General features: G+C 45.3%; 1 protein-coding gene across 3 annotated transcripts in view; it reads left to right on the forward strand.

The window, feature by feature from the left end:
- The window catches only part of LOC144816539 (uncharacterized), a 1,138,385-nt gene that overhangs the window by 82,585 nt on the left and 1,028,388 nt on the right, over window positions 1–27,412 (forward strand). For all 3 annotated transcript variants that reach the window (XM_078674268.1, XM_078674269.1, XM_078674271.1), the window contains exon 5: window positions 17,861–18,032. In XM_078674268.1, the coding sequence (XP_078530394.1) occupies window positions 17,861–18,032 (172 nt within the window). The remainder of the gene's footprint in view (window positions 1–17,860; window positions 18,033–27,412) is intronic.

Here is a 27,412-nt window from a genome sequence, read left to right on the forward strand (position 1 = left end):
TTGTTTCTTGTAACTCATTAGTAAATGTATATAATACGGTGATTTATCTGGCAATCATAATCAGGACGTGGTGTTCTGGTGTTTGTTAATAAGTTTACTCCGTTGCGAGATCGGTTATAAGGTTATTCACCATGTGAGGTAAAGGGTTTACAAGAGTAGAAAAAATGTCAAGTGTTAGTCTTCTAGAGATCTCCAGTGAAAGTCGGGTAAAATCGGGTTCACTCGTGACTTTTTAATTATTGAGATGACATAAGTTCATGTTATACGTATTAGTGATTATTAGTGCCAAAATAATTAAATAAACTAGCTGCTTCATGTCTTACCTGCCGATTAGTAATACGTGTTCATGCTTGTCTTCCGTTCGTGTGGTTAGAAATCGAGCGCCTCACTCGTGTGTTAAACAAAAGTTTGGACATGAAAAGAGGACTATACTCGTGCGTCATGCTGTGTGCGGTCGCCATTTTAGAGTGGTGTGATAACTACATAGGGCGTGCTCCCGTTTAATGGTTATTTGAAAAAGAAGAAATATCAAAGGAAGAAGTATAATCATTGCAGTATAATATGTTATGTTATTCAATGGACCAAGTGAGAAAATAAAAAATAAGAATAAAGAAAGAAAAAATACAAATCTTATTGAAAGTCGTATGTGAGCGCCATCTTCTATAGGTTAGACTCTAGAAGACTAACACTTGACATTTTTTCTACTCTTGTAAACCCTTTACCTCACATGGTGAATAACCTTATAACCGATCTCGCAACGGAGTAAACTTATTAACAAACACCAGAACACCACTTCCTGATTATGATTGCCAGATAAATCACCGTATTATATACACTTACTAATGAGTTACAAGAAACAAAATCTGTATCCTCATGAGAGCTATTATATATTTTGTTTAGGGTTCCCCTGAAGAAGTGCACAGCAGTGCACGAAATGCATTGGGAATGCCATTTTGAAATCACAGATAACGCGTGAAAATAACTTGAATACATCATAAAGAATATTGATTTATGATCAACTTTTGAATTAAATTCATATTTGAATTCACAAAATATGGATTATCTTTATTGAACAAAAAGACTGAGCCAATCGCCATCAGGCATCTCTTGTTGTGCCCAGAGGGTCATCCTTTAATTGTAGAGGATGCTTGCTTAGCTTCCTACATTCACACTCGATGGTTCAGAGAATTATACCTCAGGAGCACACCACAACGGACGAAATTAGTACAAATTAACCAGTGCGCAACCAACGTATACCTATATTCCATCTGTAATGTAACAGGTGCTCATGTAGAGCGCGCTGATACCGTGGGGTCGTGTTCGCGCTATATAAAACTCCAAAATATAAAATAAAAATTATCACAATACGAGTGGACCCCTGCAGACCCCCTAAAGTAACTGCCTCGGGAGCAGGCTAGATCCGTGAACAGTTGTTTCCCCCGGGACGGTACGCAGCAAGCGTGGGCCACAGCACAGCGGTACTCAGTCCTTATGGTATAAAGATGGACAAGCTGAGTTAAGTGAGTGAGCTCATGGCCGTGCGCAGGTAGAAAGGCATTCCGGGCGGATAGAAAACATCCTTGCTCTCCCCGCCCGCCTCTCTGATGCCTGGCGCTGGTTCGAATGTTGGCACATGTGGACTCAGGAAGGGGAGAAGGTAAACAAACACTTTGCAGCCATGGCGGCGAGCCAGGGGTGGAGGCCAGAGAATGCCTGCCACTCCCACACAGGCCGACGCTGCAAGGCCAGCCCTGCCAAACAACGTCCTGGCAGGAGCACACTGTGCCAGGAAGAATGATAGCACAGCCTACACCCACAAATGTGCTGCCCCGTGCACCCTGTCAGCGGAAACATCCTATTGGGCATGTTTTTGTGTGCACCCACTGCTGTGAAAACGCTAGTTCTGAATTTACCTACAGCTTTCGTTTACATGCCCCCTTTGTCCTAGTCGAGCACTTACAAATGTTTTTTTGTGTGCAGGGATATGTTGAAAGCTATGAAAACACTTTTTTTTTTTTACTTTTTTTATTAACATTGCTCATTTCATTTAACATGTAGGTCCATTGATCACAGTTCATCTTGTAAATAAGGAGTACACAGTGCACAGGATAGACATAGGCGACTGTTAACAACACGCCCAGAGCAAGACCCATTACCCCAGGCCACCCCCCATGACCCCTGTACCTTCTCCTGGGCCCCCAGATCTTCTTCCACTTTTTCGGGCACCCTCTGCTTTTATAAATGGTTTCCTCTGCCCTCTGGCACCAATCCAGGTCCCGCTCCCACTGATCACACTGCGGAGGGACCGACGCCCCCCAGGCCCTGGCTATGTTCCGCTGTGCAACTCCAGCCGCCATTGCCAGCCAGAGTTCTTCATACCTGTTCCAGTCAGTGGGCCCTTTGATCATCAAAAGTAACCATCTAGGCTCCCTCGGAACCGGTGACCCACCACCTCCGCCGCCATTATATCTGTGACTTTGGTCCAGTAGGGGACAATCTCCGGGCCAATTCCACAGTATGTGATAGAAGGATCCGTCCCCCCCGCACCCGCGCGCGCTCGAGGCAGACTGACACCCACCCCAGGAATGCAAAAGGGTGCGAGGGTAGTACACCTGATGAAGTATTTTGAGCTGTATTAGCCGGAACCTAACACGTATCGCGATCTTCCGGGGGCTCTGCAGGGCGTCCTGCCAATCGTCATCATCCAATGGGCCTAGGTCTCGCTCCCAAGTCGCCCTTAGGGACACTAAGGGATCGGGCATGTTATTTATCAACTTTCGTTAAATCATGGATGTGGGCTTTTCCAGAATGGGATCCAGGAGCAAACGATCCTCCATGAGGGAATACTCAGGAATGGATGCACCTCACCGAACACGGGACCGTATGGCATGAACAAGGCGTAGGTAGTGGTAGCGCTGCGAGTCCTGGAGATCGTATTCTTTCTGTAGATACTCAAAGGAGCGGGGGGCGTCCCCTCTCCACACGTCCCCCAGGTAGTCTATTCCAATGAGTTGCCAGCCCCTAAAGCCCTTCAATCTAGATACTTCCCTCAATTGCTTCCCAATCCACAGGGGAGTCCTACCTGTCAGGGACCCCATCCACCCCAGGAATTGGTTTGCCTCCCTCCAACATTGGACCACCACACCGGTGTGGGAGGGCCAATCCGCCCGCATCCTCCGAGTGTATAACAGAGATTCACAATTCCCGCCCTGCATCACAAATCGATATACTCTGTATGCTGGTTCCAATCTATCTACATAAACCCAATAGTTGACGACCTGTAGCTGAGACGTCCAGTAATATAACTGCATGTCCGGCAAGGCCAGCCCACCGTCGTACACCCCCCTTGTCAATTTCTGCAGTGCGATCCGAGGGCTGACCCCATCCCATAGGAGCGTCCTCAGCACCTGAGAGACTCGCTTGAAGAACCCCTGGCGGGATCGGATATGGTGTATTCTGCAGGATATACAAGAGGCGAGGTAACGCCAACATTTTGAACATCGCAGCACGTCCCGCCAGGGATTAGGCAGCGCACGCCAATGACCTACATCAGTGAGAAGGCGCAATAGCTGAAGTTCAAGGTTCCTAGCCAAGAATTCTGCTCTGTCTCTTGTGACAAAACCCCCCAAATATTTGAAGCCATCGCTCACTAACGTCACAGGGCACCTGGACGGTATCCGCGGGGGAGGGCCCGAGAGGGGAAAAATGACCGACTTCGGCCAGTTTATGCAGTAGCCCGAATAGCTCCCAAAAAGCTCAAAAAGGTGAAGTGCCTGCGCCATCGACTGATAAGGCCTAGCCATGTAGAGCACAATGTCGTCAGCGTAGAGGCTGATGCGTTCCTCCTAGTCATCGGTCAATGCCAAGCCCCAGAATGACCTGTCTCTTCTCACCCAATTAGCCAAAGGCTCCAACGCCATGGCGAATAAAAGGGGGGACAAGGGACACCCCTGCCTCGTGCCCCGCCGAAGCTGGAAAGCTCTGGATACCGTTCCATTGACTTGTACGTGCGCCATCGGCTGTTCATAAAGGAGGCGCACCCAGCTGCAGAAGGTCGGACCGAAGCCCAGCCGCCCTAGGACCATAAAAAGATATGGCCACTCAATGCTGTCGAATGCCATCAAGGCGTCCAGCGCCATCAACGCAGTCTGTGTGTCCCCCACGCCATCCATCATGTACAGCGCGCCATACACGCACCGCAGATTGTGTCGCGTGCTCCTGCGTGGCATGAAGCCTGACTGGTCTACATGTACCAGGTCCGGCAGTACTGGAATCAACCTATCTGCCAGGACCTTGGCTAAGACCTTCGCCTCAACATTGAGGAGTGAAATCGGTCAATATGAGGAGCAGCAATCGACCGCCTTGCCGTCTTTGTGGATAACCACAATTGTGGCCTCTTTCTGATCTGGTGGTAGCATCCCTACCTGACGCGCCTCCTGGTACATACATAGGAGAGGACCTTTGACAATGTTTGATTGTTTCTTAAAGATCTCAACCGGGAGCCCGTTGTGGCTCTGAGCCTTCCCGGATTGCGCCGCCCCTATCTCGTCACAAGTTAGGGCTGTCTCCAGTTCCTCCCTCTGGGATTGCGACAGAGTGGGAAGCGCAAAGTCGCGGAGGAACTCCTCACAGTCCTGCTCCGTCCTGGTACAAACCGGGGCGTATACTTCTTCAAAGTGTGCCGCGAACGTCTCCGCGATCTCTGTACTGGTGGGCACCAGGGATCCCGACTTATCTCGTACGGCCGCCACCCAGCAAAGCCCCCTATCCCTGCGCTCCAGCCAAGCCAGGAGCTTCAGGGCCTTGTCCCCAATGTCATATATGCGGTTCTGCGTGGCCAGGGCGAAGGCCCTCGCCTCCCCCTCCGCCAGCCCTGAGCTCTGCCTGCTTGAGGGCCAGAGCATGCCGACTCTCTAACGTGGACTCTACACCCAGCCCATGTTCTAATTCGGTGACCTCCTCCTCGAGTTGCCTAATCCTCAAGGAATCCTCCTTCTTTTTTGCTCCTATCAGAGCCTGTGCCTGCCCCCGAAAAACTGTCTTGTACGCCTCCCAGAGTGTGATACATGACATTACTGACCCCTGATTCTCCTCAAACCCCCAACTTGCAGAGTGCCTGTCGCCCACCCTTAACAGTTTAGGGAACGTAAAATAACCCCACTCCCTTAAGCAACTGTGAATAAGAACCGCAGTCAACCCAGGCCGACCAACACCAGAGTAAATAATTTGAACTATCACAATTAGCCTGCCGTAGTAACATGACTACTAAATCAACACTCCCGTAACAGGACAGCTGGCAGTAGCTGACCAATGTACGCACAATATATACAACCAAGCAAGACAAAATAAGGAATATTGCAATCAGGGGCAGTCAGTCTATATGGGAGCTCTGAAGGGGTCCTCCACCTCCATCTGTGGGCATTCATACTTGCATTTCCGTACATGTCACCCTTCCTGATGCCGAGTCGTCGATTCATCCACGAGTGGTGACCCTTGCCAAGGTCCTCGTCCGCCAGGGCCCCCAGCGCCTCCTGCAGACCTGTGGGAGCGCTTGCCAACAGTTCTTCAACCCTCGAGCCAGCCCCAAGCGTCCTCTGGTAAAAAAACATAGTTTACCTTCCGATTCGATCCCTAGCTTGGCCGGAACATCATTGCATACTTGATGTCTTGGTCTCTCAAAGCGTGCTTCACTTTCAGGAAGCTGCGCCACTGCTTCTGGACCGGCAGAGTAAAATCAGGGAAGAAGGTAACCTTGCTATTGTCGATGACTATTGGTGGGGCTGCCCTCGCCGTCTGTAAAATGGCATCCCTGTTGCGGTAGTTAAACACCCTTGCCAGAAGAGGCTGTGGAGGCTCCCCTGGTCTAGGTCTGCCTCTGGGGATGCGATGTGCACGCTCAATTGAAAAGCACTTGGAGAGGCCCCCTGGCTGAAGCTGCTGAAGAATCAGTTTCTCCATGATAGGTCTACCACCTGCCCTTCCGCTTGCTCCGGCACACCCTGGATTCGCACATTATTGCTTTTCATACGGCCTTCATAGTCGTCAAGCTGCAGGGTAAGGGCTTCTTGCGCATTGTGGAGTTCGGACACTTGGCGCTTAAGAAGATCCAAATCGGTTTTCAGTCCTTTTGTAGTGTCTTCGACTGCTCCAACTCGGTCCGACATTTTCCTCATGTCCGCTCTAATGAGGGCCACTTCCGTGGCTACTGTGGCAAAGCTAGATTTTAGGGAGGTACGAACGTTTGTGACAGTGGATAAAATGTCCTGGAGTGTGGGCTCCCTCTGCTCCCCGGGTTTTTTTTGTGTTGGATTGATCCCCCTCCTGGCTCTTCTGCCACGAAAATTTATCGAGCTTGGCCCAAACGACGCTGCAACCGCTGCGGCCCTTCGCCATAATGTTTGTTCGAGGCCCAGATCAGTAGAGTGATAGAGGGGTGTGGGAGGCCAGGCCGAACCGGTTACTCACTGCCGCCTGCAGTGGGTGTCAACTCACACTGGCCTGCCGGTTTCCGCTGGCTAGGTGCTCCCCCACAGTCTCTGGAAGTCCGGATGCAGGCCAGTCCACAGCAATGCAAGGCCACCAACGCAAAAAGGGAAGGTGGGGCGACTCACCTTGGAATGTTGAAGTGTGACCTGCCCCGTCCCTTACAGGGGAGATAGGGCGCCAGAGGAGCACCCTGTGATCACCCACCCCACCGAGTGTCCAAGGGAACACAGGCTGAAGTCGCAGCGTCACAAAGCCACCTCCAGACCCCACAGCAGGCAAAAAAGCAAGGCGACCTGGGGACCAGGCAAGAAGCTTCTGATTCAACCTCACCGCCGGTCGTTCAAGCTCATTACACCCCTTAGGGGGCGCTGCAATGTGGAGATGTCAGGCGCTCCAAGTCTCAGGCCTTGTCTCCCCGCCTGCAGCATCTGACGAAACTGGCGGAATTTATGGCCCAAATGAGATTGCCTGCCAAGGGGGGCAAGATATCAAGGCCCCAGTGTTCAGGGGCAGGAGCGGATACGGCTTAGTTACCGTCATGAGAAAGAGTAAGGCCCGGCCCCAATCAGCAAATGCAGGGCCATCGCACCAGGCCGCGCCCTCCGCGTTGAATTCTGCACTCAAGATGGTGAAGGACGTTCGCCGTGCAACAGGAGCCCCTGCGACAGATCGGCACCTGCCTCACCTCGCTGGGGCCTCGTATATCAGCGAAACTTGGCACAGACTTAGGGCCAAGGATACCAGGCAGCTGGAGTCAATATTAGGCGATGGCGGCCGGGGCACACTGTTTTAGACGGATATTACGGGAGTGGCGCGATGTAGCTCGGCTACCGTGCGGCCATGTCCCTCGGCAGTTGGCCACACCCCCGTGTTTTACATTGTGTATCTTGATTAAATACAAAACATGAGGTAGAAAACTTGCAAAGCATCATATGTTAATCGCGTCTGCCATCAATGAACGGCAGAAACTGTAAACCATGAACAAATATATGATGAGTCCACTGTTTTCCGAGGCATCAATGTCCTTCATATAGCAGGTAAATTCATGGCAGATTCTGTATACAAGAAGTGACTGGATCATCGACAATTTGGTCTCGACTTTCCTCAGTACATGAGATCGGCCTCAGGACTGTTTTGGCTGGAGTAACTATTTTTTTTAGTTAAATAATTTTTTATTAAAGATAAATAACACAGGGATACAGATATATTATTTTGTACAGAGAAATACGTAGGCATAGAGTTACATATTAAAAACAGCTAGAGAATAATTGAAATAGAAAGTATGAGAACATTATAATGCAAAACATTTGAATAATATACCTAAAAAAGTAATACATACTAGAAAAAAGTACTGAACTACGTGCTAACCTATTAATAACCTGTGAAAGTTATTAGAGGACATATTATAGTAGAGAAGAGAGAAAACATTTTTAAAAAGAGAGAATGAAGGGAAAAAGAGAGGTTAAAATGAAAACCAATAGAAAGAAAGAAAGAAAAGAAGAGAAGAAGAACAGATAAAGACAATACGGTAGTATAGAAAAGAAATTATGGAGATGTTGAAGACAGATAAGTAGTAAACGGTAGCCATAATAGATCAGATTTGATTTGTAAATGGATTGAATTATTAGGCACCGATGCAATTCTATGCTCATCACATATCAAATTCCACCAAAGCAAACAAGATAGTTTAGAGTTATCTTTCCAACATGTTAAAAGAACCTTAAAAGCTACAGCAATTAATAGATCAAATAAAATTGATGTAGATGCAATTTGATCAAAATAAGGAGACATTGTACCTAAAAATATATTGTGGATAGTAAATGGTACGTTATAAGAGAAAACCAACAAACATTATGACCATACAGATTTCCAAAAATCATAAGCTTTGGGACAGTAATAAAGTAAATGTATTAATGAACCTACGGCAGTAGAGCATGACCAACAGGATGATGAGGCGGACTGATTGAATTTATGTAAAAGTAGTTATAACAACTCTATTAAAAATAAAATATAAGGATTGTGTAATATTAGCAGCTTTGGAAGTTTTAAAGACTTGTTGTATTCCCTTATTTGTGCCATTATTTGTAGATAACATTTTATAAATAAAAGAGGCACTAGGAATAGTATCAGAGGGAACTTGATATAAAGGTGTAACCGGTGTGTAAGAAGATGGTTTTGACAATGAAGCGAAATCCAGCAAAACATTCTGAAGAATTGGTACTACAATGTTATATTGCAAGATACATGAATCAGGTAGTTTGTAAGTTTCTTGCAAATAATTGAAGGGCAAAATCGTGTTATTGACAATCAATTGATTAACATAAAAAATACCCTTTTCTTTCCAATGTTTGTAGTAAACAGATTTGTGACGCAATTTGATGTGTTTGTTATACCATATTGATGAAGCAAGAAAGAATTGGTATTTGTAAAAATCCTGAAAGAAAAGTGTATGCAGAAGGTATTGAGAGAGTTTTAAAATTGGATACTTGGAAATTAAAGTACAATTGGTTATAAAAACAATATCGTGTAGTGAAAAGCCATTCAGCAAAGAACTTTCAACGGTAAACCAAGAGGGTTTAGGATAATCTTGATAATCTTTAGACATAACATAAAATTGACGAATCAAAAAAGCGTTATGGTATAATTTGAAATCAGGAAATCTAACCCCCCCTTTAGATTTGGAACAGATTAATTTGGATAAGGAAATGCGTGGATGTTTATTATTCCAAAGACACTTAGTACATATAGAGTTGAGTTGGATATAATAATAGTTTGGGATTTTAAAGGATAACATTGAGAGCGTGAATAATATCTGGGGAACAATCATCATTTTAATTGTATCTAGCCTTCCCCACCAAGATATAAAAATAATGGAGACCAAGAAGACAACAAACTGGTAATTTTAAGTTTTAGTGCAGAGAAATTGTGGGCTAAAGTATCACGGATATAAGAGGCAACCCATGTGCCTAAATATTTGATTTTTTGAGGACACCAAGTAAAATTAGTGGAGTCAAACGTGACTGTAACATGAGGAGTTCAAAGGAAGAATTTCAGTCTTGGAGAAATTTAGTTTATAACCTGAGACTTTAGAAAAAGATGAGATTTCCTTGAGAAAGGGAGGTAAATAAGTAACAGGATTGGACATATAGATTAAAACATCATCTGCATACGCAGTAAGTTTAATTTAGTGTGATTTTAAAGAGAAACCAGTAAAGAGAGGGTTATTTCTAATTCGTTCAAGAAAGGGTTCCAAACATAATAAGAAAAGTAAAGGAGAGAGTGGACAACCTTGACGAGTACCTCTTTGCAAAGAAAAGTATGGGGAAAAAAGACTATTGACAAAAACACATGCTTTTGGATTTGTGTATAGTAGTTTAATATATGAAATAAACCTTGCGCCAACTCCAAACCAGTGTAATGTATGTAACATAAAATCCCAATTGACTCGATCAAAAGCTTTTTCAGCATCTAAAGACAAAGCAGCAAGTGGAGAAGGATATTTATTACTAAGGGTGAGAATATTGGCAAACATTCTGGCATTATCGGAGGCTAAACGGCCCTTAACAAAGCCAGCTTGATCTGGGTGGACGAGAAGAGGAATTACTTTCTCAAGACGGGAGGCCAAAATCTTTGCAAAAAGTTTACCGTCATAATTTATTAGTGATATAGGACGGAAATTTTAGCAGTAGGAGGGGTCTTTACCAGGTTTAGGGATAACAATAATAATAATAATAAGGACTTCGAAAAAGGAACCACAAGCCTTAGAATTAGAAATAAATGAATTAAAAAGATCTAATCATTTATGTGAAAATATCGAGGAAAAGGCTAAAAATAATTCTACTGAAAAACCATCTAGGCCGAGAGCTTTCGATTTTTTCAGAGATTTGAGTGCATCAGAAATTTCTTGAAGAGAGATATCCTCAAGTGGTAAAAAGATATCTGGGATGGATTTAGGTTTAGGAATATCTTGAAAGAAGGATGTGAAGTCATCATTAAAAGGATTAGCAGTTTCTGTATATAATCGATTATAATATGATTGAAATGTGCTAATGATGTCGGAGTCAGTGGAGAGGAGTGTATTGTTCGGTTCAGCATGGATAGGGCCAATGGTTTTACGTTCTGATTTGATTTTTAGATAATTCGCTAACATTTTGCCCGCTTTATTTTGGCCTCCATGGTATTTAGATTTGACCTTAAGGAGTATGTTACAAGCGTCTACAGTAGCAGTTTTATTCAAGGTGGATTTAGCCTTAATTAGCTCTTGTAATGTTGAGGTGGATTTGGATGAGAAATATTTGTGTTCCAGGGTTTTAATTAATAATAGGGTGTCTTTATATTTAAAATTTAGTAATTTCTTTTTCTTTGAGGAATAAGCGATGGTGAAGGCTCTAAATGATGCTTTAAATGCGTCCCAATTATTGTGTGTTGAAGTATCTAAGGATTTGTTAGTATCAAAAAAATCATTGATGAAGGTTGTCGCTTCTGTGGTAAAAGTACGGTCTGATAAAAGACGATTATTAAATCACCAGCGACCTTGTTTGCATGTGGTGATGAATAAATCAATAGAGGTAGAGACAGGAGCATGATCAGAAATAAAAATAGAACCAATTTCAGATGAGTGGAGACAAGGTAGTAAAGGTTTGAAAATTAAAATATAGTCAATACGAGAACTTGTATGATGTACGGGAGAGAAAAAACTCAATTCTGAGGCATCAGGATTACAAGTTTTCCAAGACTCAAATAAGGGTCGAGATGAAATAGCAGATTGGAAAGACTTGTGGGTTTTATCAGGTTTAAATTTGCACTTTGATTTCCTGTCAGTAAATGGGGTCAACCAATTATTAAAATCACCACCAATGACAATATTAGAATTAGACTTGGATAAAATTTTCATTTTTACAGTTTGCCAAAATTCCGAATCTGGTTTAACAGGACTATAAATATATAAAAAAATGAAATTTGCACTTTGTTTATGATAGCATCAACCACCACCCAACGACCACATGGATCACCTTCCGAGGACAGTATTTGAGCATTGATGGATTTGTGAAACAGTATAGCAACACCCCCATGACAGTCAATAGAAGGTGAAAAAACAATTTGACTAACCCATTGGCGTTTAAGTTTAACAAATTCTGTATCATTGCAATACGTTTCCTGTAAGAAAGCAACTTGGGCATTAAGTTTAGCTAAATGAGACAATACCTTCTGACGTTTGACAAGATGACCTAGACCACGAACATTCCACGAAACCACATTAACCATGACGTTGGATTAGGAAATACATGAGGAAACAGGAACACGAAACTGCAGGGCTAACGAAGAAAAAGAAGACAAAGCACTGTTTTGAATGTGATGAGAAAAATACATTTTTAAACATAAGACACAAAAAATACGCGAAAAGTGGGAGTGAAAGGGAACAATAGGAACAGGGAAAGAAATAGAAAAGGAAGGGAAAAAAATAGAAAAACAATTGATAAACAGGCAAACAGATCAAGGGATGACATCTAGATCTGAGAATATGAGAGGAGTCGAAGTGAGAGGAGCATAGTGGCGCCAGAGGACACGGACCAGATTATCAGATAGAAAAAATAGAGAAACAGAGAACTTCACACTAATAAGAGGAGTTTATAAAATCAAGAAACACCAAGAAAGCAAGCATATTTTAAGAACAAGATAACATTCCTGCTATAAAGGAAGACTCAAGCATTAGTATCCATTCCATAAGATGATAGATTCTGGAGAAAATAAATTGAGTTTTTCTGGATCATCAAAAGAATGTGACCGTCCATTATGTGTAATCTTGCAGAGACATGGATGGAGGATTCCGTACTGGATGTTAAGATGTCGCATCTGAGGACGAAGAGCAAGGAATTCTTTTTGTCGGGCATTTGTTGCATTGGAAATATCTTGGGATATGAATATATAGTGACCCGACCAGGTAAGACGACGTTTGAGTCTAATAGATTTCAAGACGTGCATCAGCTCGGGGAATTCCAGAAAGAGCATTATGATCCCTCATGGTCTAGCAGCTGTAGGATGGAGACGGCCCAAACAATGTGCTTTTTGTATGTTAAGAGGAGTTAATGATGCTTGGAGACCCAGGAGTTCTGGGAGGATTTTTGCAAAAAAGATACCATGTCGGACCCCTCAATATTCTCCGGAAGACCATAAAGGCGTAGATTATTTCTGCGATTACGATTTTCAAGGTCCTCTGTATGGATTTTTAACTTGTGAATTTCTTGTTCAAGGGAAGAAATCTTTGAAGAGGTATCCTGTATATTGCTACCTCGTTGTTCAAGATCCAATACTTTTGCTCCCATAGTCATTCATCTTTCTTCCATTTGTTTTAATGTTTTATTTGTAGTGGCCATAAAGAGTTGTAGACCTCGCACTTCATCCAGTATAGAGTCCAAGATCGGATTCTGCGAGGAAAGTATAGGAGAAGGCTGGTCATTTTTGTGTCTTTTCAGTTTTGTACCAGTTGAGGAAGATCTAGCACTGTGTAAGTCGGTAGCCATTGCAACATATGTATAGAAAACACTTTATGGGCTGTAGGAAGGTGAAGAAAAACTTGATAAAATGCCTTTAAGGATTAAATTGTTGTGAAATACCAAATGCGCCAAATGAAAATAAAAGCGATAAATTGGTAAAAAGTTCTTCAAGATGGAGCAAATTCAGGCAAAATGACTCAACACAATGTTAGAAAATATATACCAAAAATGGTTTTATAAAGGATATTCCTGCTTCAAAAAAAATAAGTTTGCATGAAAGAGGGAGTGCAGAAAAAGAAGGTGCAGTTTGCATAAGTTAAAATGGCGACTGTTCGTAATATTTATGAGGAGAAAAAATGCCACGTCAGGACAGTGGGCTCCGTATAGAACAGAAGTAGAAAAGAAATCAGCCAAGCAGTTCAGTAAGCACTGGCACGTACACTGAGAAACAGAATGATGTGGAAACTGATGCCCTCCAAATGAGCTCCAGTTATATTGGGGTTTTACATCAAGTAATCACTGGCAGTGAATGATGCAGCACTATTCTTGCTGAAAGGTATAATTAAAAATTGCAGGAGTTGCAAGATACGAAAATACTGGCATATATAACATGTGAGGCATATGAGATGATGAAGTCAGTCAGCTAAGCTGTATTTAAGCAGAGTACCTCAATGTGGCAGATAGCAGAGGGAAAACAGCCCATAAATCATGTTGCAGGGATAGGCAATGCAACGAGTTGAAAAGCCGCAGGTCGCCCTCATGAGAGAAACGCGAGCGCCGATGCCGGAAACAAAATGGCAGGCGCCCGCGATTACAGTGAGGTGAAAATTGTTGCGGCTGAAAGTCTCAGACACGACGCGGGAGCAGCGCGGAGGTGACAAAGCTGCTCACCGCATGTTTATGGAGCCATATCGCCGGTCTCAAGCAGGTTGGCAGACGTGTGAAGGCCGTTTAATGCGATGGGTCCCGCGTCGCCACGGAGCTCCAGCGGCATCCGCCATGTCGCAACGGCGCGCAAGCCACGCCCCCTGGCTGGAGTAACTTAACAACGATAATTTGTTGATTGGAATGTTTACATAACGTGGTAGGCTGATTTTGACTCATATGCCATCCGCCATATTTACCAATCCTTGTGGTTAACTTCAAGGGGCTCATTGGCTGTCTCTTTGCATGAGCTTGTGGTCTAGTTGGGGATCGTGGCATGCATGGTAATGCATACCACATGTGAGGTACACGTAATCGATGTTTGCAGGGGATATCCACTCGGTTTCCCGCAGGCTGGGGCGGAGGAGTAGCAGGCATGACCTATCTCACTGCCATCTTCGCCGTGCCTCCCGTATGAGGTTTTTGGCATTATTTCTGCTTAACTTTAAAAAATCATATCTCCAGTTCTCCTTATTGGATTTTTGTCATTTTATTTATTACATTTTCTCTATTTTGTACGTGGTTTGGGATTTTTATTGGTTTGTATTTTGACTTTATTATTGGTTTGGTTCTGCATAATACTTTACACGTTGCCCTAAATTAAACCTGTCTGCTCTGTGTCATAGCTACTAGGTGGTTGAGCTCAGGTTAATTTAGTCTCTTTGAAGGTTCACTCTGACAAGGGTTGTGATTATTCTTTGCGATGGATAGTCACTCTCCCCAGATAATAATCCAATTTCGAACACACACCCCATGTACATTTATAATCTAAACAAAGGCATCCATAATCTAAGGTAGGAGATAGCGCTAAAGATCAAGTATAGCACTTTTGAGACAGAGGGAAGCAGAAGTGGAAGGAAAAGGGAGTGATTCTCCCACTTTCTAGAAAACATGAGACACCTCAACAATGCTGTTTTCAAATGTGGACTGACCACTTCATTAGGCCAGACCAAAAGTGAGAATTTAGGAAACAGATTAGTGGCCTCTGTTTTTCGAGATATATTGGAAATTTTCATCACTGACAGCTGCCCAGCTACTTAAGATTTTCTCCATCTAGTCATGCAGAAGTGCTTTTAATGCAAACAGCTTCGTCTAAAGGAATAGGTTCAATTATGCTCGGTGCTGGACTGAAGCCATGATTTCTGTGTCTACCACTCCAATTCTGACTCGCAGTAGACGACGTCTCCACCAAGTCACATTGCACACATCTGGGGACATTAGGCTCAGCTCGCCTTGCCGCAGTTCTTAATTTGTGAACAAGTAAATACTGGGGCTAAAAGGTTTTCTTAAGAGCTCTCTGCTTGTGTTGCTGAATACAAAGTTGCCTAATATTCTTTTTAATGCCGAACTATTTTTCCACAGCCCTGCACTTCCCATCCCTTTCTCATGCTGGTGTTCTCTTTCTTTCTTCCTCTCCCCCCTCCTTTCTCCCTCTTGCTCTGGATCAAAGTCTGGTGGAGAATAATAAGTCCTGATCACAAACATGTGTGTCAGTGCCTACCACATGCAACAAATAACACATTAAGCACTGCATTTTTTATATGCATAGAATCTCCCCTTGGCTTGCACAGGCAAGGTCATTTTTGTGTTTTATGCATCTTTATGTGTTTGTCTAACTTTAAAATGACCAGTACCACCTTGCCCTTAAACTTTCATGCTTTAGTCAAAGGCAAAACTTAAAGAATTAAAAATAAAAAGTTCTGGAACAGCTCTCCATCTTCCAATCTTCAAGTGTGGGGGTTTGAATTCCTGCACCATCTATCTGGGGGATTATTAGCCGCCCCAAACCTTTGCCGACATGTGGTTGAAGAAGAAGTAATTTGCTTAGTTAGCTTTGTATTGAAGAGGTGCAGGTCCATTTTTAGGTCTCGCCTAGCGATGCAGCAAAGCTGCTTGCTAAGCGAATACTATTGTCGCTGACTGCTTAGCGAAGTGGGACAGGAGAGGTGCACAAGCTTACCAAGCCATTGCAGTCAATGGCTGTGACCGCGCGCTTTAGGAGACACGAGCTGTGAACGCGCGTGCTTTAGGAGACAAGCGCTGTGAACGCACGCGTCTTTTCTCGCACTCTCCTACACTTTCACTTTTACAGCGAGTGTCTCCTAAGGCGCGCGGTCACAGCCATTGACTGCAGTGGCTTTGGTAAGCTAGTCAGCAGGGCTGCACTTCGGGGAGGCTCCATAGCCGCTTCCGTGGAGCTGGGTTGCGCTGTACACCGGCAGCATGTCTGTGCCGTGCTGCGTGGGACAGGTAAGGAGTGACCATGCTGCTACTGTATTTGTTCGCTACGAACGCCAGGCCTGGGGCAGTCCATAATACCGTAAGTGATCTCACGCGGTGAACGAGGGCCTCACACCTAGGCTGCACCTCTGCCCCGACAGTACCAGTATTACTCGAATGAGTTGCGCCTACCGGAAATTAGCTGCTGCGGTAACCTTGTATCTGTGCCTCTGCAGCCCCTCACAGATTCAAGAACAGAGGTGCGACACTTGCGGCTACCAAAATACTTATGTTGCGTTATGTTAGGTTACATTATATTATATTAGCCATATGTGTAGCACATTTCGGCCATTTCCTACATTAATATGGCTCGTTGTCCTTAATACACCTTGCGACCAACAGGCAGAAGTTATTTCTCAGTGCGCAGGCACTCAGTGCTTTGCTGTGGCTGCCACGGAGTGTCACTGCTGCCCACAGCCACTGGGAGGCACTGCATCACATCTGTGTCCATTAAACGCCATCTAATGCAAGACTTTGACTAGTCGCTAAGAGATGGCGCGGCACTGGTCCCTGTCTCTGGTCCTTCCAAGGCATCTTTTAATGCCATATTCTGGCCGCTAGAAGTTTTCTCCATGCTAACTTTATTATTGGATTGTAACATCTATATAGCGCTTACTAACTCTGTTTGGAGCACTGAAGTGTTTGCTTACATGGATAGTACGCTGCAGAGTGTAAGGTGTGCGGTTAGAAGGTATTGTCTTTTGTTTTGATCCTTTGTGATGTCTTTCCATGTCGTGTGTGATGGCTACCAAGGTGCAGTTACGCAACTGTCGGTCGTGTGATGGATCAGGAAGTGGTTGGTGCTTATGATATTTCCGCCTTAGCCATCTCTTGCACCTGTGTCTTCTCCTGGTAGATTTCAGCTAACGCCACATTTGTCGCTTGACATACTCAAGTCCTAGGCCCTCTAACAACCCCTCCCCATGTCACTCGCCTCTCTCCGTCCTCCTTTCATCGCCATTTTTTCTCCAACTCCGGCCCCTCACTAAACCCTACTTCTCTCCAATGATCATTACATATTAACTCCCTTTCCCCATCCATGGGGCAGACTCACCCGCAAACACATTTCACCTGTTGGGAGTCCCGTGTGGAGTGCGGTGGTTCAGTCCTGCCTTCATAGACACCGCATAACCTGGCAAGCACACATGGTGTTATAAATTGTTTTCATGTACCTGCCAGGGACGGGTCCGTTCTTGTGTGCTGTGCTGTTTTCCCACCTCCTTTCAGCAGGAAGCTCGTCTTTAAAGAATCACACAAACAAAGATGACGATAAGGTGCTGACACTGTACAGAAACTGGAGAGGTGACGAGGTTAAACAAGCATTTGCAATGCAGTGGGTCTCGCATTTACTCGGGTTTTGTAAATGACCATGCCTTTTATTTCTGTTTTTAAAACAAAACCATAAATAAAGGGCACTGTCATTTACAATACCAATAGCTCAAACTGCATAAATGCGAGACCTATTGCATTAAAAATGCTCGTTATTTTTGTTACCAAGGAAACAAAATATTGAAACTAGATTTTGTTTTCTGTCTACAGAAAAAATGGTTACAAATAATTCTGTTATTATTTCTTGTGTCACATGACATGACAATATGATGAGTACTCTAGTTATACATCTTTTGATTGATGCGAGTTTAAATCTGAACCTGTTTTAACTATTGTTTTTCTTGTAGCCTCCTCTTCCTTGGATTCATTTCTTATGATTTGGAACTTCAAGCCACTGTCCAAAGCATTTAGATTTGTGGGTCATAAAGAAGGGGTGACGAGTGTACACTTTGCACCTTCGGGGCAACTTGTGGCCTCCGCTTCAAGAGACAAGACTGTCAGAGTATGGGTTCCAAATATGTGAGTATAATAACCTGGTTTCCAATAGCTCAGTAATTCTTGTAGTTTGGAAAGGAACGTCATGTTGAGAGATGACCATTTTTCCACTGTCCAGACTAAGAAATATGGTGCATAAATCAATTTATTCACGAAGGTTTTTTTTGTGGAATTGAGAAAAGAATGCTGGAAAATTGCAAGGAAATTCTAGTGACTTCTTTTTGGTCTGGAGCTGGCTCAGAGTAACGCTTTCATACAAAATCTTGACATGCACGTAATTTCGACATACCATAATTTCTCCATTGCACTTATTCATGTTCCCAGTTTTAGGCGATCTAGGCTACTTTACTATTCTCACTCCGGTTCTGTCATTGCCTAGGAAAGTGATTGCTGTTTTTTTTGCCAAAGCATTGCATTTCAATATTTTGCTGTAGGCTTGGGCAGAATTATTCATCTGAACCTGGATTTAACCAATTGTCTTGTGATATTGAGTTTGTGAACCCCGTCAGATTTTTCCGAAGTTTGATGGACCAAGATGGTTGAGACATTTTTTACTATATCAAGTAGGTAGGTCATCCAGCTTGGCCTGTGCTAAGACGCAGTGTTATGGATGGTGACCTCCCCACTACAGAGGTGAGGAGTCCGGTGATGTAGGGTTAAGTAACCACACCAGACTTCTCCGAAGTTTAGTAGGCCAAGGCCATTGTGGCATTTAAAAAAAATAATATTTAAAAATACTCCATGGGAAAGTCTAAGGGCCAGATGTACAACCAAGAAAACTGTGCATCGCAAATGACGACTCTTTTACGAGTCGCAGTTAGCGAGGCGCAATTTCTGATGGACAACAGTGTATTTCACACTGTTTGCGATTCCCAATGGGGTCGCAAACTGCAAGGCTCATTCATATTAATGAGCCTCTCTCAATTTGCGAGCCCATTGGGAATGACAGCCCTCCCAGGGATGGTGGCCTGCTGGGCTCAGCAGACAACCATGTCTGGGACAGCTTTTTAATAAAGCGGGTTTTTTTTTTTTTTTTTTTAAATGTAACCCGTTTTCCTCAAAGGAAAACGGGATGTATTTAAAAAAGAAAAATGAAACTTGTCAGTTTCATTTTTTTAAGGGCAGGCAGTGGTCTCTGGGACCAATGACTGCTCTTAAAAATATTTTCCAACATACTCACAAAGGGAAGTGGTCCCATGGGGACCCCTTCCCCTTTGCGAGTGGTTTACCACCTACTTGAAGTAGGTGGTAAATGCGGTTGCAGAGCACTAATACATAGCATGTTGACTCGCTATTAGGAAGGTTCTCCCGTTTGCGGCCGCCCTTAAGGGTCGTACATCTGGCCCCAAGAAATTAAAGGCCTGTGGTTGCTGTCTTCGTAGTTTTTGTTAAAGCCACCTGTCAGGGCATTTCTGTTTATACATAACTGACTTTCTTTTTGTCTGTTGTGGAGTTCTGCTATAGGTGTTGTGTCCACTACAAGCAGGACACTATAGCCTCTCTCTGGCGATAGTCTTAGTGGAAGACTATGAGAAAGGGAGTGTAACAGACAGATGTCCAGCAGACACCATCGAAAGATGATTCTCCAGTACTGGCTGGTTGATAGATTCACGTGTTTGAACTTCCCCATCGTCGAGCTGGGAGTTTCATGGTAATTGTAGTAGGCAGTGCAACATTAAACCTAGCTTGGAACAGCTTAAAACAGCAACATTGATTTCCTTTTCACAACATCTGTAAAGAATCAAACCTAAACAGATCATGAGACAGCTTAGTGAACACCAATCCCCTCAGAGGCCACAATACGTTAGACTTCTTAATGCATATCGTGTGAAGGGAGTCTACTTAATATACTTCAGCTTTTGACCCGCCGTTTGGTTTCTTCTTCAGTCAAGATCTATCTCTAATATCACTTTTGATGTTTTTTTCTGACTTAAACCATGTCAGATATTTGTAAAAAATATATATATCTCTTTAGCCATTATAGCTCCTGTGTGAAGTTAAAACTGCACACTGAAACCCGACTAGGAATTCTACACTTTTAACCCAAGCATAAAGCAAAACATGCAAAATCTTCCATACCTTTTCATAAAAAAGATTAATGCTATGGATCCAAAAGATCAAGGCCAAGGATACCTCCTCCTCAGGAGATGAACTTAGGAAGCTACCGCCTAAATAAATAAGAAAGGAAAATAAAGGGTACATTCCAAAGACCACTTTTCTAAATCTCCTCTCCGAAGGAATGTCAACTAGAGAACCTCAAAGGAAGGTGAAAGAGGCCTCCAAAAAAAAAACAATGGATCAGAGTCCAGCATTAGACATCTTACAACATCCAAAGAAAAAAAACATCACTCCCAGCGGCACCTACAGACAGAACGCTTTTGTGCCAGGGCACACCACTGGGCACTCACCGATGGGGCCTCCAAGCACTCACCGATGCGGCCTCCAAGCACTCACCGATGCATGGAGGTCCCGTCACCCCATATCTTGGCTATACTCCTTCCATTCAGCACAATCTTCGCGTGGGACTGGACCGATTTCTCTGTTCTCCCCCAATTGTACCCTTAATACAATAGACTACCTAGGTTGGGTAATTTCTGATCATGATGCACATATCCTGGTCCTCAAATGGAGGTCCCCATTGCCTTCCACTCCCACATGGAAACTGCCTCGAGACTACCTCGAGGATCCTGTCTTCCGCAAGGAGCAGGAGACTAGTATTCGTAATTATTTTGCTGAGAACCAAACCACGGCATCCTCAAGGAAGCTTGAGTGCAATGCTTTTAAAGTAGTGGCCAGGGGAACCTGTATCCAGCAGATTGCAGAGGTCCGCAAAACTCTCGAGAGGGACTTGAATGTGGCCGGAGGTGACGTTACCACCCTCAGTAAGTCAGCCGGTGCTGACTCAGCACTCACACCCTGGTTGGCAGAGGCAAAAACCTTCTACTCAACCCTCCTTGAAGACCGGAGGCAATATAATTTTAAGGCTCATGCCGCCAGAGTGCACCGAGAAGGTGATAGACCGGGCACACTCCTAGCGTGGCTCATCCGGCAAGACTCAGTGTCCCGCCCTATCATGGACGTGATCGCCCCCAATAGCGTCAGGATTCATACTCAAACTGAGATCTTGCAAGACTTCTATGACTAGTACTCGGCCCTTTAAAGGGCGCCACTCCCTACTCAGACAGAATCGACGGAGTTCCTAGCCGACGTCCCTCTGCTTTGAATCTCCACTCTCGCGAGGGACTCTCTGGATACGGAGATCACACCTGCTGAAGTAAAACAATCAATACTGAACCTGGCCCGAAACAAAACCCTGGGCTTAGATGGCCTCCCTCTAGAGTACTATAACACATTCTCAGCCCTATTGGCGCCTCGATTAGCCACAATGTACAGGGCAGCTCTAGGGAGGATCAATATAAACTGAATGAAAGTGTAACTTCCTCTGAAACTACGCTTTATAGAACAAATCTATTTTATTAGACAATGAAATGCAACTCTTGCCATACACAGCCTTCTGCCAACAACCATGAAACTACTCTTTAGATTTTACAGCACAGTATGAATGACGTCCAAAAAGAAATCCAAGATCTCACAGAGAAGATTCTGCTTTGTGGAACAGAGGGGGGAGGACTCTGAGGGTCGCTCTCGACATAGAATCATATGAGGGCCGCTCTCGACATAGAACCATCTGTGGAGTACATAGAACCATCTGTGGAGTTGGATTACCAGAGGGTACGGTCAACCCAGACATGGTTCAGTACATGTGACACTGATTTTCTTTAGGGGTGACCATCTCCCTTTTCTCTTTTGAAGGAGTCCACTTTGTCCCAGTCAAGTTTCCACCACAGTGCTCAGCACCTCAACCAATGGTAGTTAACGTGTTTCATTTCCAAGAAAGGGTCTTCATCTTCCAGGTGGCTAGGACACCAGGCAACTTCTCTCACTTATACAACATAAACCTCAACAAACACAACAGTCGTAGGTGACAAAAGAACCGGAATCTTATCTAGCTGTAATGGTTGCTGCCCCCTCACTGAACCACACTCGAGCAGACTAACAAGCAGCACTGGTGACGGTATCAGCCTACCATTAAGGCCTTAAGTAATCTAGCTCACATACGAACCTCTAAAATATCAAAACCATTAAAAGGGATGTACTTTAATGCGCGCTGCATCCCAAAGCATACTTTGGAGATATGGAGCCTTCTGGACATGGAGACAGCAGACATTTATTTCATAACAGAATCCTGGCTGCTTGAACACTCCTCTACAGATGTGAAAATTGCCTTCCCACCCCAATATGAAATAATCAGGGTAGATAGGAAGGGAAAAAGAGGAGGAAGCTTGTTAATTGCCTCAACACCCGGTTTGACTGTCACTATTTTAGAATTCACTAGCACAGATCAACTTGAAATATGTATTTTTAGAATTGATAGTCTTTCTCAGATTACCTGGAGAGGAGCCCTGGTATACAGACCACCCGGTCCAAAAAAGGATTTTTCACAGAAGCTGCTGGAGAATATTGCCCCACATGTGCTAGCCTCTGATTTTTTTCTCGTGATAGGAGACTTTAACCATCATGCAGAGATCCTATCCGACCCAGACAATCATCAGCTCACTACGAATATCAGCTCCCTTGGACTTTCACAATTGGTGGACAGTCCCACTCATTCTGCAGGCCACACACTCGACTTAATCTTTACAAACTCCTCGGGTATCATGGTGGAACCTCCACTCCCGCTACTATGGTCAGACCACGATTTTTTTTTTTTTTAAACTTAGTTTATTGGTTTTATTCAAGACAGACATAAATCGATATACAATAGCTGCCATAACATCCGCAAATATGTCCCACAAAAGAAGAACTCCCCCAACAGTGGAGCAATACAACCATAGACGTTATAATAGGGCCAAGCTATCAATGCCCCAAATGCAATAAAACCTCTCGCAGCATAGCTCTGTCCTTGATCCACCAATGACTCTAACTTACCCCCCCCCCCCCCACCCCAAACCTCCCATCCCCGACGCGGTTCCTGTACAAAATCCAATGGACTGTCATTGCTAGGAATGACTATGTGTATGCCTTTACATTGCGCTTGGTATGGCCAGGGGCTCTCCTCCATCAGCAATCCGCTCCCCTCAATCACCATCATTGTCATAGTCTCGTAGCGCCTGCACTAACGCCTCCCATGCTGCTGCCGCCTCCAGCCCCTTGTCGTTGTTTTGTCTACACGCTAGTTGATATTTCAGCGTACTTTCCCCGGCGGCCGATTTCAGGAATTCCCCTTTCCATCTAAGTATAGTGGGACCCACCACTGCCTTCCAGTGTCTTGTGATCTCTCGTTTTGCCAGCAGGAGGCCCATATCTATAAATGTACTTGTAGTTTTATTCTTGGATGTATGGGGGAACCAGTGCAACATACAGTGAGCTCTGTCAAACTCCAACCCACTCTCTCTTATTGTGTTTAGAGTGACACCCACCTCCTTCCAGTAAAGCTCTATCGCCGGGCAGGACCAGAGCATGTGGTCCAGTGCATCTGGGGCATGCCGCCTCCTCGACCCCAAAGTATTTCCGGATTTTCCCCGTCGTCAAGTACGCTCTATGAAGTATATAGAAATGCACCAGTTGGAATCTGGCATTCCTCGTGCTCTTCCACGCTCACCGTACTATATGCTTCCAGGTCGTCTCAGGGATGTCCCTGCCTGAATCAGCCTCCCATTTCCCTTTCAATGCCTGTAAGGCCCTCATTGAGCATTCTAGAGTACAAGCACGTGACCGCTTTAAAAGTCCCCGCTGCCATCATAGTGTACTGACAGGCCATTGAGGTCTTGGGTTCCATCAATCCTTTCTTCAAGTGTACCTGTATCGCTCTAGTTACTGCCATGTGCAATAAGAAGTCTCCACCCGGCAAGTCAAATCTCTCTCAGAGGACCTGATAAGGCAGCATTGCCCCATCTGCAAATAAATCACCTATAACCTGCACCCCTGCGTCTTCCCAGCCCTGCAGCCGTGACCAGTCTCCACCATGTGGTAGCGCCGTAATCACACCAAGTGGGATCTCAGGAGCATATGCGTGCAACACTCCTGCCTTACGCTGAGAGCGATTCCAGCAGAGCCTAAATGTGTCCTCCTCTGAGAGAAGGTCCCTGCGGTCCAGCTGTTGCTGCAGCGCTATATATCAACCAAAAGAAATACTCTGTTCCCCAGAAGAGGAGAGGAACAAAACTAAGTAACCAAGCAAAAGGGGGCAGCGTACAAAGGAAAAGGGGAGGGAAATTCCCCTTTCGGAACTGAAACCCTCACACACCCAGCAAGCTAGGTGTCATGCTTCATCATATGGGTTTTGTTCCTCGTTAGACTGGCGCTGCAATGTCCAACGAGCACCCATAAAGGGGCTCTTTATCCGAGATCTTCTGTTCCTGCCAGTTGGTGCATGCGGGTATGAGGGCTTCAGGGGATGTGTAGACGTGTGTGAAAATTGGTGAGAGTTAAAAAAGGTTGGTAAATCCACGGCAAGTTTTATTGTTGTGGTTCACCACCTTACTAAAAACAGTGAGGCGAACAAACACTCTGGTGCAATGATCCAGCAGTGTTGGATCTACCTAAAGGTCATCATGTTTCATGCTGTAAAAGCAATTGATCAGGACCATCAGTGAAAAGTTCTACACAGAGAGGAAGGGGCAAATACTACCTTCCACTAGAAGTAGGGATACAGGCCAGGGGTCCTGCTCAATCTGGGTGGGACCCTACTATGACCCAGGTGGGCTTCACTGGTCTTCTTAAGTGTGCTGGCACCAGGATAGTAGGTACCTGTCCGTTGGCCGGACCACACCAACAACCTACCCGCACGTCTCTTGTGCTCCGGCCCCCTGAGTTCCCGTGCTATCTCTTGTGTATAGACCTGCAACTGAGCCGCTAGATAGTATATTTCAAAGTCCGGGACCGCCAGTCCCCCCTCAACCTTGGGACGTATGAGCGTCGCCTGTGCCACTCTACGCCTACCCGTGCCCCAGAGAAAAGACACAATCAAAGACTTCAGCAATTTGAAAGTGTAGCCAGGTATCCACACAGGTAACGTTCGGAAGTAGTACAGTTAACGGGGAAGTGCCACCATTTTTAATAAAGAAATGCGGCCCATTACCGAGAGCGGGAGCGTGGCCCAAAAAGCCATGTTACCCTTCAGCGCCCTCACTCCCCGGTCCACGTTCCCCTCCAGCAGGTCCGCCGCCGCGTGATAAATGTGCACCCCCAGGTATTTCAGGCAGTCAGGTTCCCATCTCACTTCCCGGGTCAAGTGTGGTCTGGACTCACCCTGCCGTACCCGAAACAGACACGTCTTGGACCAATTCACTTTCAGGCCCGAGATCTCCTCAAACCTCGAGAGCAAACTCTCCGCTCCCAACAGCGCCTTGTCAGCATTCTCCAGGAAGAGCAGCAGGTCGTCCGCGTAAAGCGACACGAACTGTCACTCGTTCCTGCTTACCAAGCCTTGATAATGCCTCCCTGTTCTCAGGTCAATTGCCAGAGGCTCTATCGCCAAGGCGAACAGTAGTGGGGACAACGAGCATCCCTGTCTCGTTCCTCGCTCCACTGGGTATTGTGATGATATCGGGGAGCCCAGTCTCAACCTGGCCACCGCAGACGTATATAATATCTTCCTCCATCGCAAATATCCCTCTCCCAGGCCGAACCGTTCCAAGACTTTGAATAAATACTCCCACTCAAGGCCATCGAAGGCTTTCTCGATATCTACTGACAGTATCATCGGTTTACGTGCTGCTGACTGGTCACTTTCCAGTAAGCGCACTAATCTCCTGATGTTCGCAGTGGTATTCTGTGTTGGTATAAAACCAGCCTGGTCCACATGGACCAATGCGGTCATATGTGGTAGCAAGCGGGCCGCCAGTATGCTACTCGATATCTTATAGTCGGTGGTTAACAGCGAGAGCGGTCTATATGAGGCCGTGTTGTCACTGTCCCTCCCCGGTTTTAGTAGTGGAATCACCAGCGCTTCACGCATCGACTGGGGCAAATGTCCTTTCTCTCTAGCCTCTCTATAGACTTCCTGGAGTCGCGGTGCCAGTAGATCGACATATTTCCCATAGAATTCTATGGGCAATCCATCTAACCCCGGTGTTTTATTATGGACCATGCGTTTAGTGGCTCCCCGAATTTCCCCCAGTTCTATGTCTCTACCTAGGTCCTTCGCTTGTTCGTCATATAGCCCCGGTAAGGTCAGATCGTCCAAAAAGGCATCAACTTCGGGATTACCGACTTCCAGGCTGCTCTTATAGAGTGTCTCATAGTAGAGATGAAAACCTTGCAAGATTCCATTTTGAGTATAAACCGTGTCTTCCTCTCCCGTTTTCAGAGCTAGAATAGGGGAGCCTCTCTTTTCGGGGTTGGCTAACCAAGCCAGCAGCGTTCCCGCCTTGTCGCCTTCTGCATGTACTCTCATCGTGTATGCCTTATGGTCAAAGCTACGCAATCGTTCTACCTCAATCGCTACTGCCTCTCGAGCTGTACTAACCCCTTCCTGCGATTCGGGGTGGCCAGGCCTCACCCTTTCAGCCTCTCGAAGCTTAGATTCCGCTTTCTCCAGATCTCCCAAAAGTACTTTCCGCACTCCTGCATATTTGCCAATGCAGAGGCCCCTGACGACCACTTTAAAAGCATCCCATTCTGTCGCCCTTGTCGCGGTCGTACCAGCATTTTCAGCAAAATACTGCGTTATCCCCCTCCTCTACCGCGGCATGAAATAGCGGGACGGCTAACGTTTCGGGACGCAATTTCCAGGTAGGGACGCACGAAATCCCGGCCATCCAATCCAGAGAAACCAGGAGTGGGTTGTGATCCGATATTGTTCTAGCTAAATATTCAGTTCGAACAATAGCGGGTATTACTGCCCGAGAACAGAGCACCGCATCGAAACACACATGCAGCTCATGTATACTAGCGAAATAAAAGTAATCGCGGTCTCCCGGGTGCTGTGTGCGCCAGGCATCTATTAATCCCCAGCGCACCTGCCAATCTAGTCTACCTTTGGATAAGCGATGTGTCGGAGAATCCGCCAGCGGTGGGTGTGACTGGTCCCGAGCAACATCCACAACAGAATTGAAATCCCCTCCTAACAATATAGGACCCGCCAGATACTGCGCTAGAGCTCCAGATACCCTCACCAGGAAACCCGATTGATCCACATTAGGTGCGGATAGACTGCAAAAAGCGATGTCCCTGCCTCTTAATTTCCCCTCAATGGCTACGAATCTACCCTCAGGGTCTACTGTTTGCCTAGTCAGCTGAAATGGAACACCCGCTCTGATCCAAATTAATGCCCCCCTAGTAAATGCAGAGTACGTGCTGTTATACACTTGGCCTCGCCATCTACGCTGCAGCGCAAGTCC

The sequence above is a fragment of the Lissotriton helveticus genome, chromosome 1_1 (assembly GCF_964261635.1).
Source record: "Lissotriton helveticus chromosome 1_1, aLisHel1.1, whole genome shotgun sequence".
NCBI classification, from domain to species: Eukaryota; Metazoa; Chordata; class Amphibia; order Caudata; family Salamandridae; genus Lissotriton; species Lissotriton helveticus.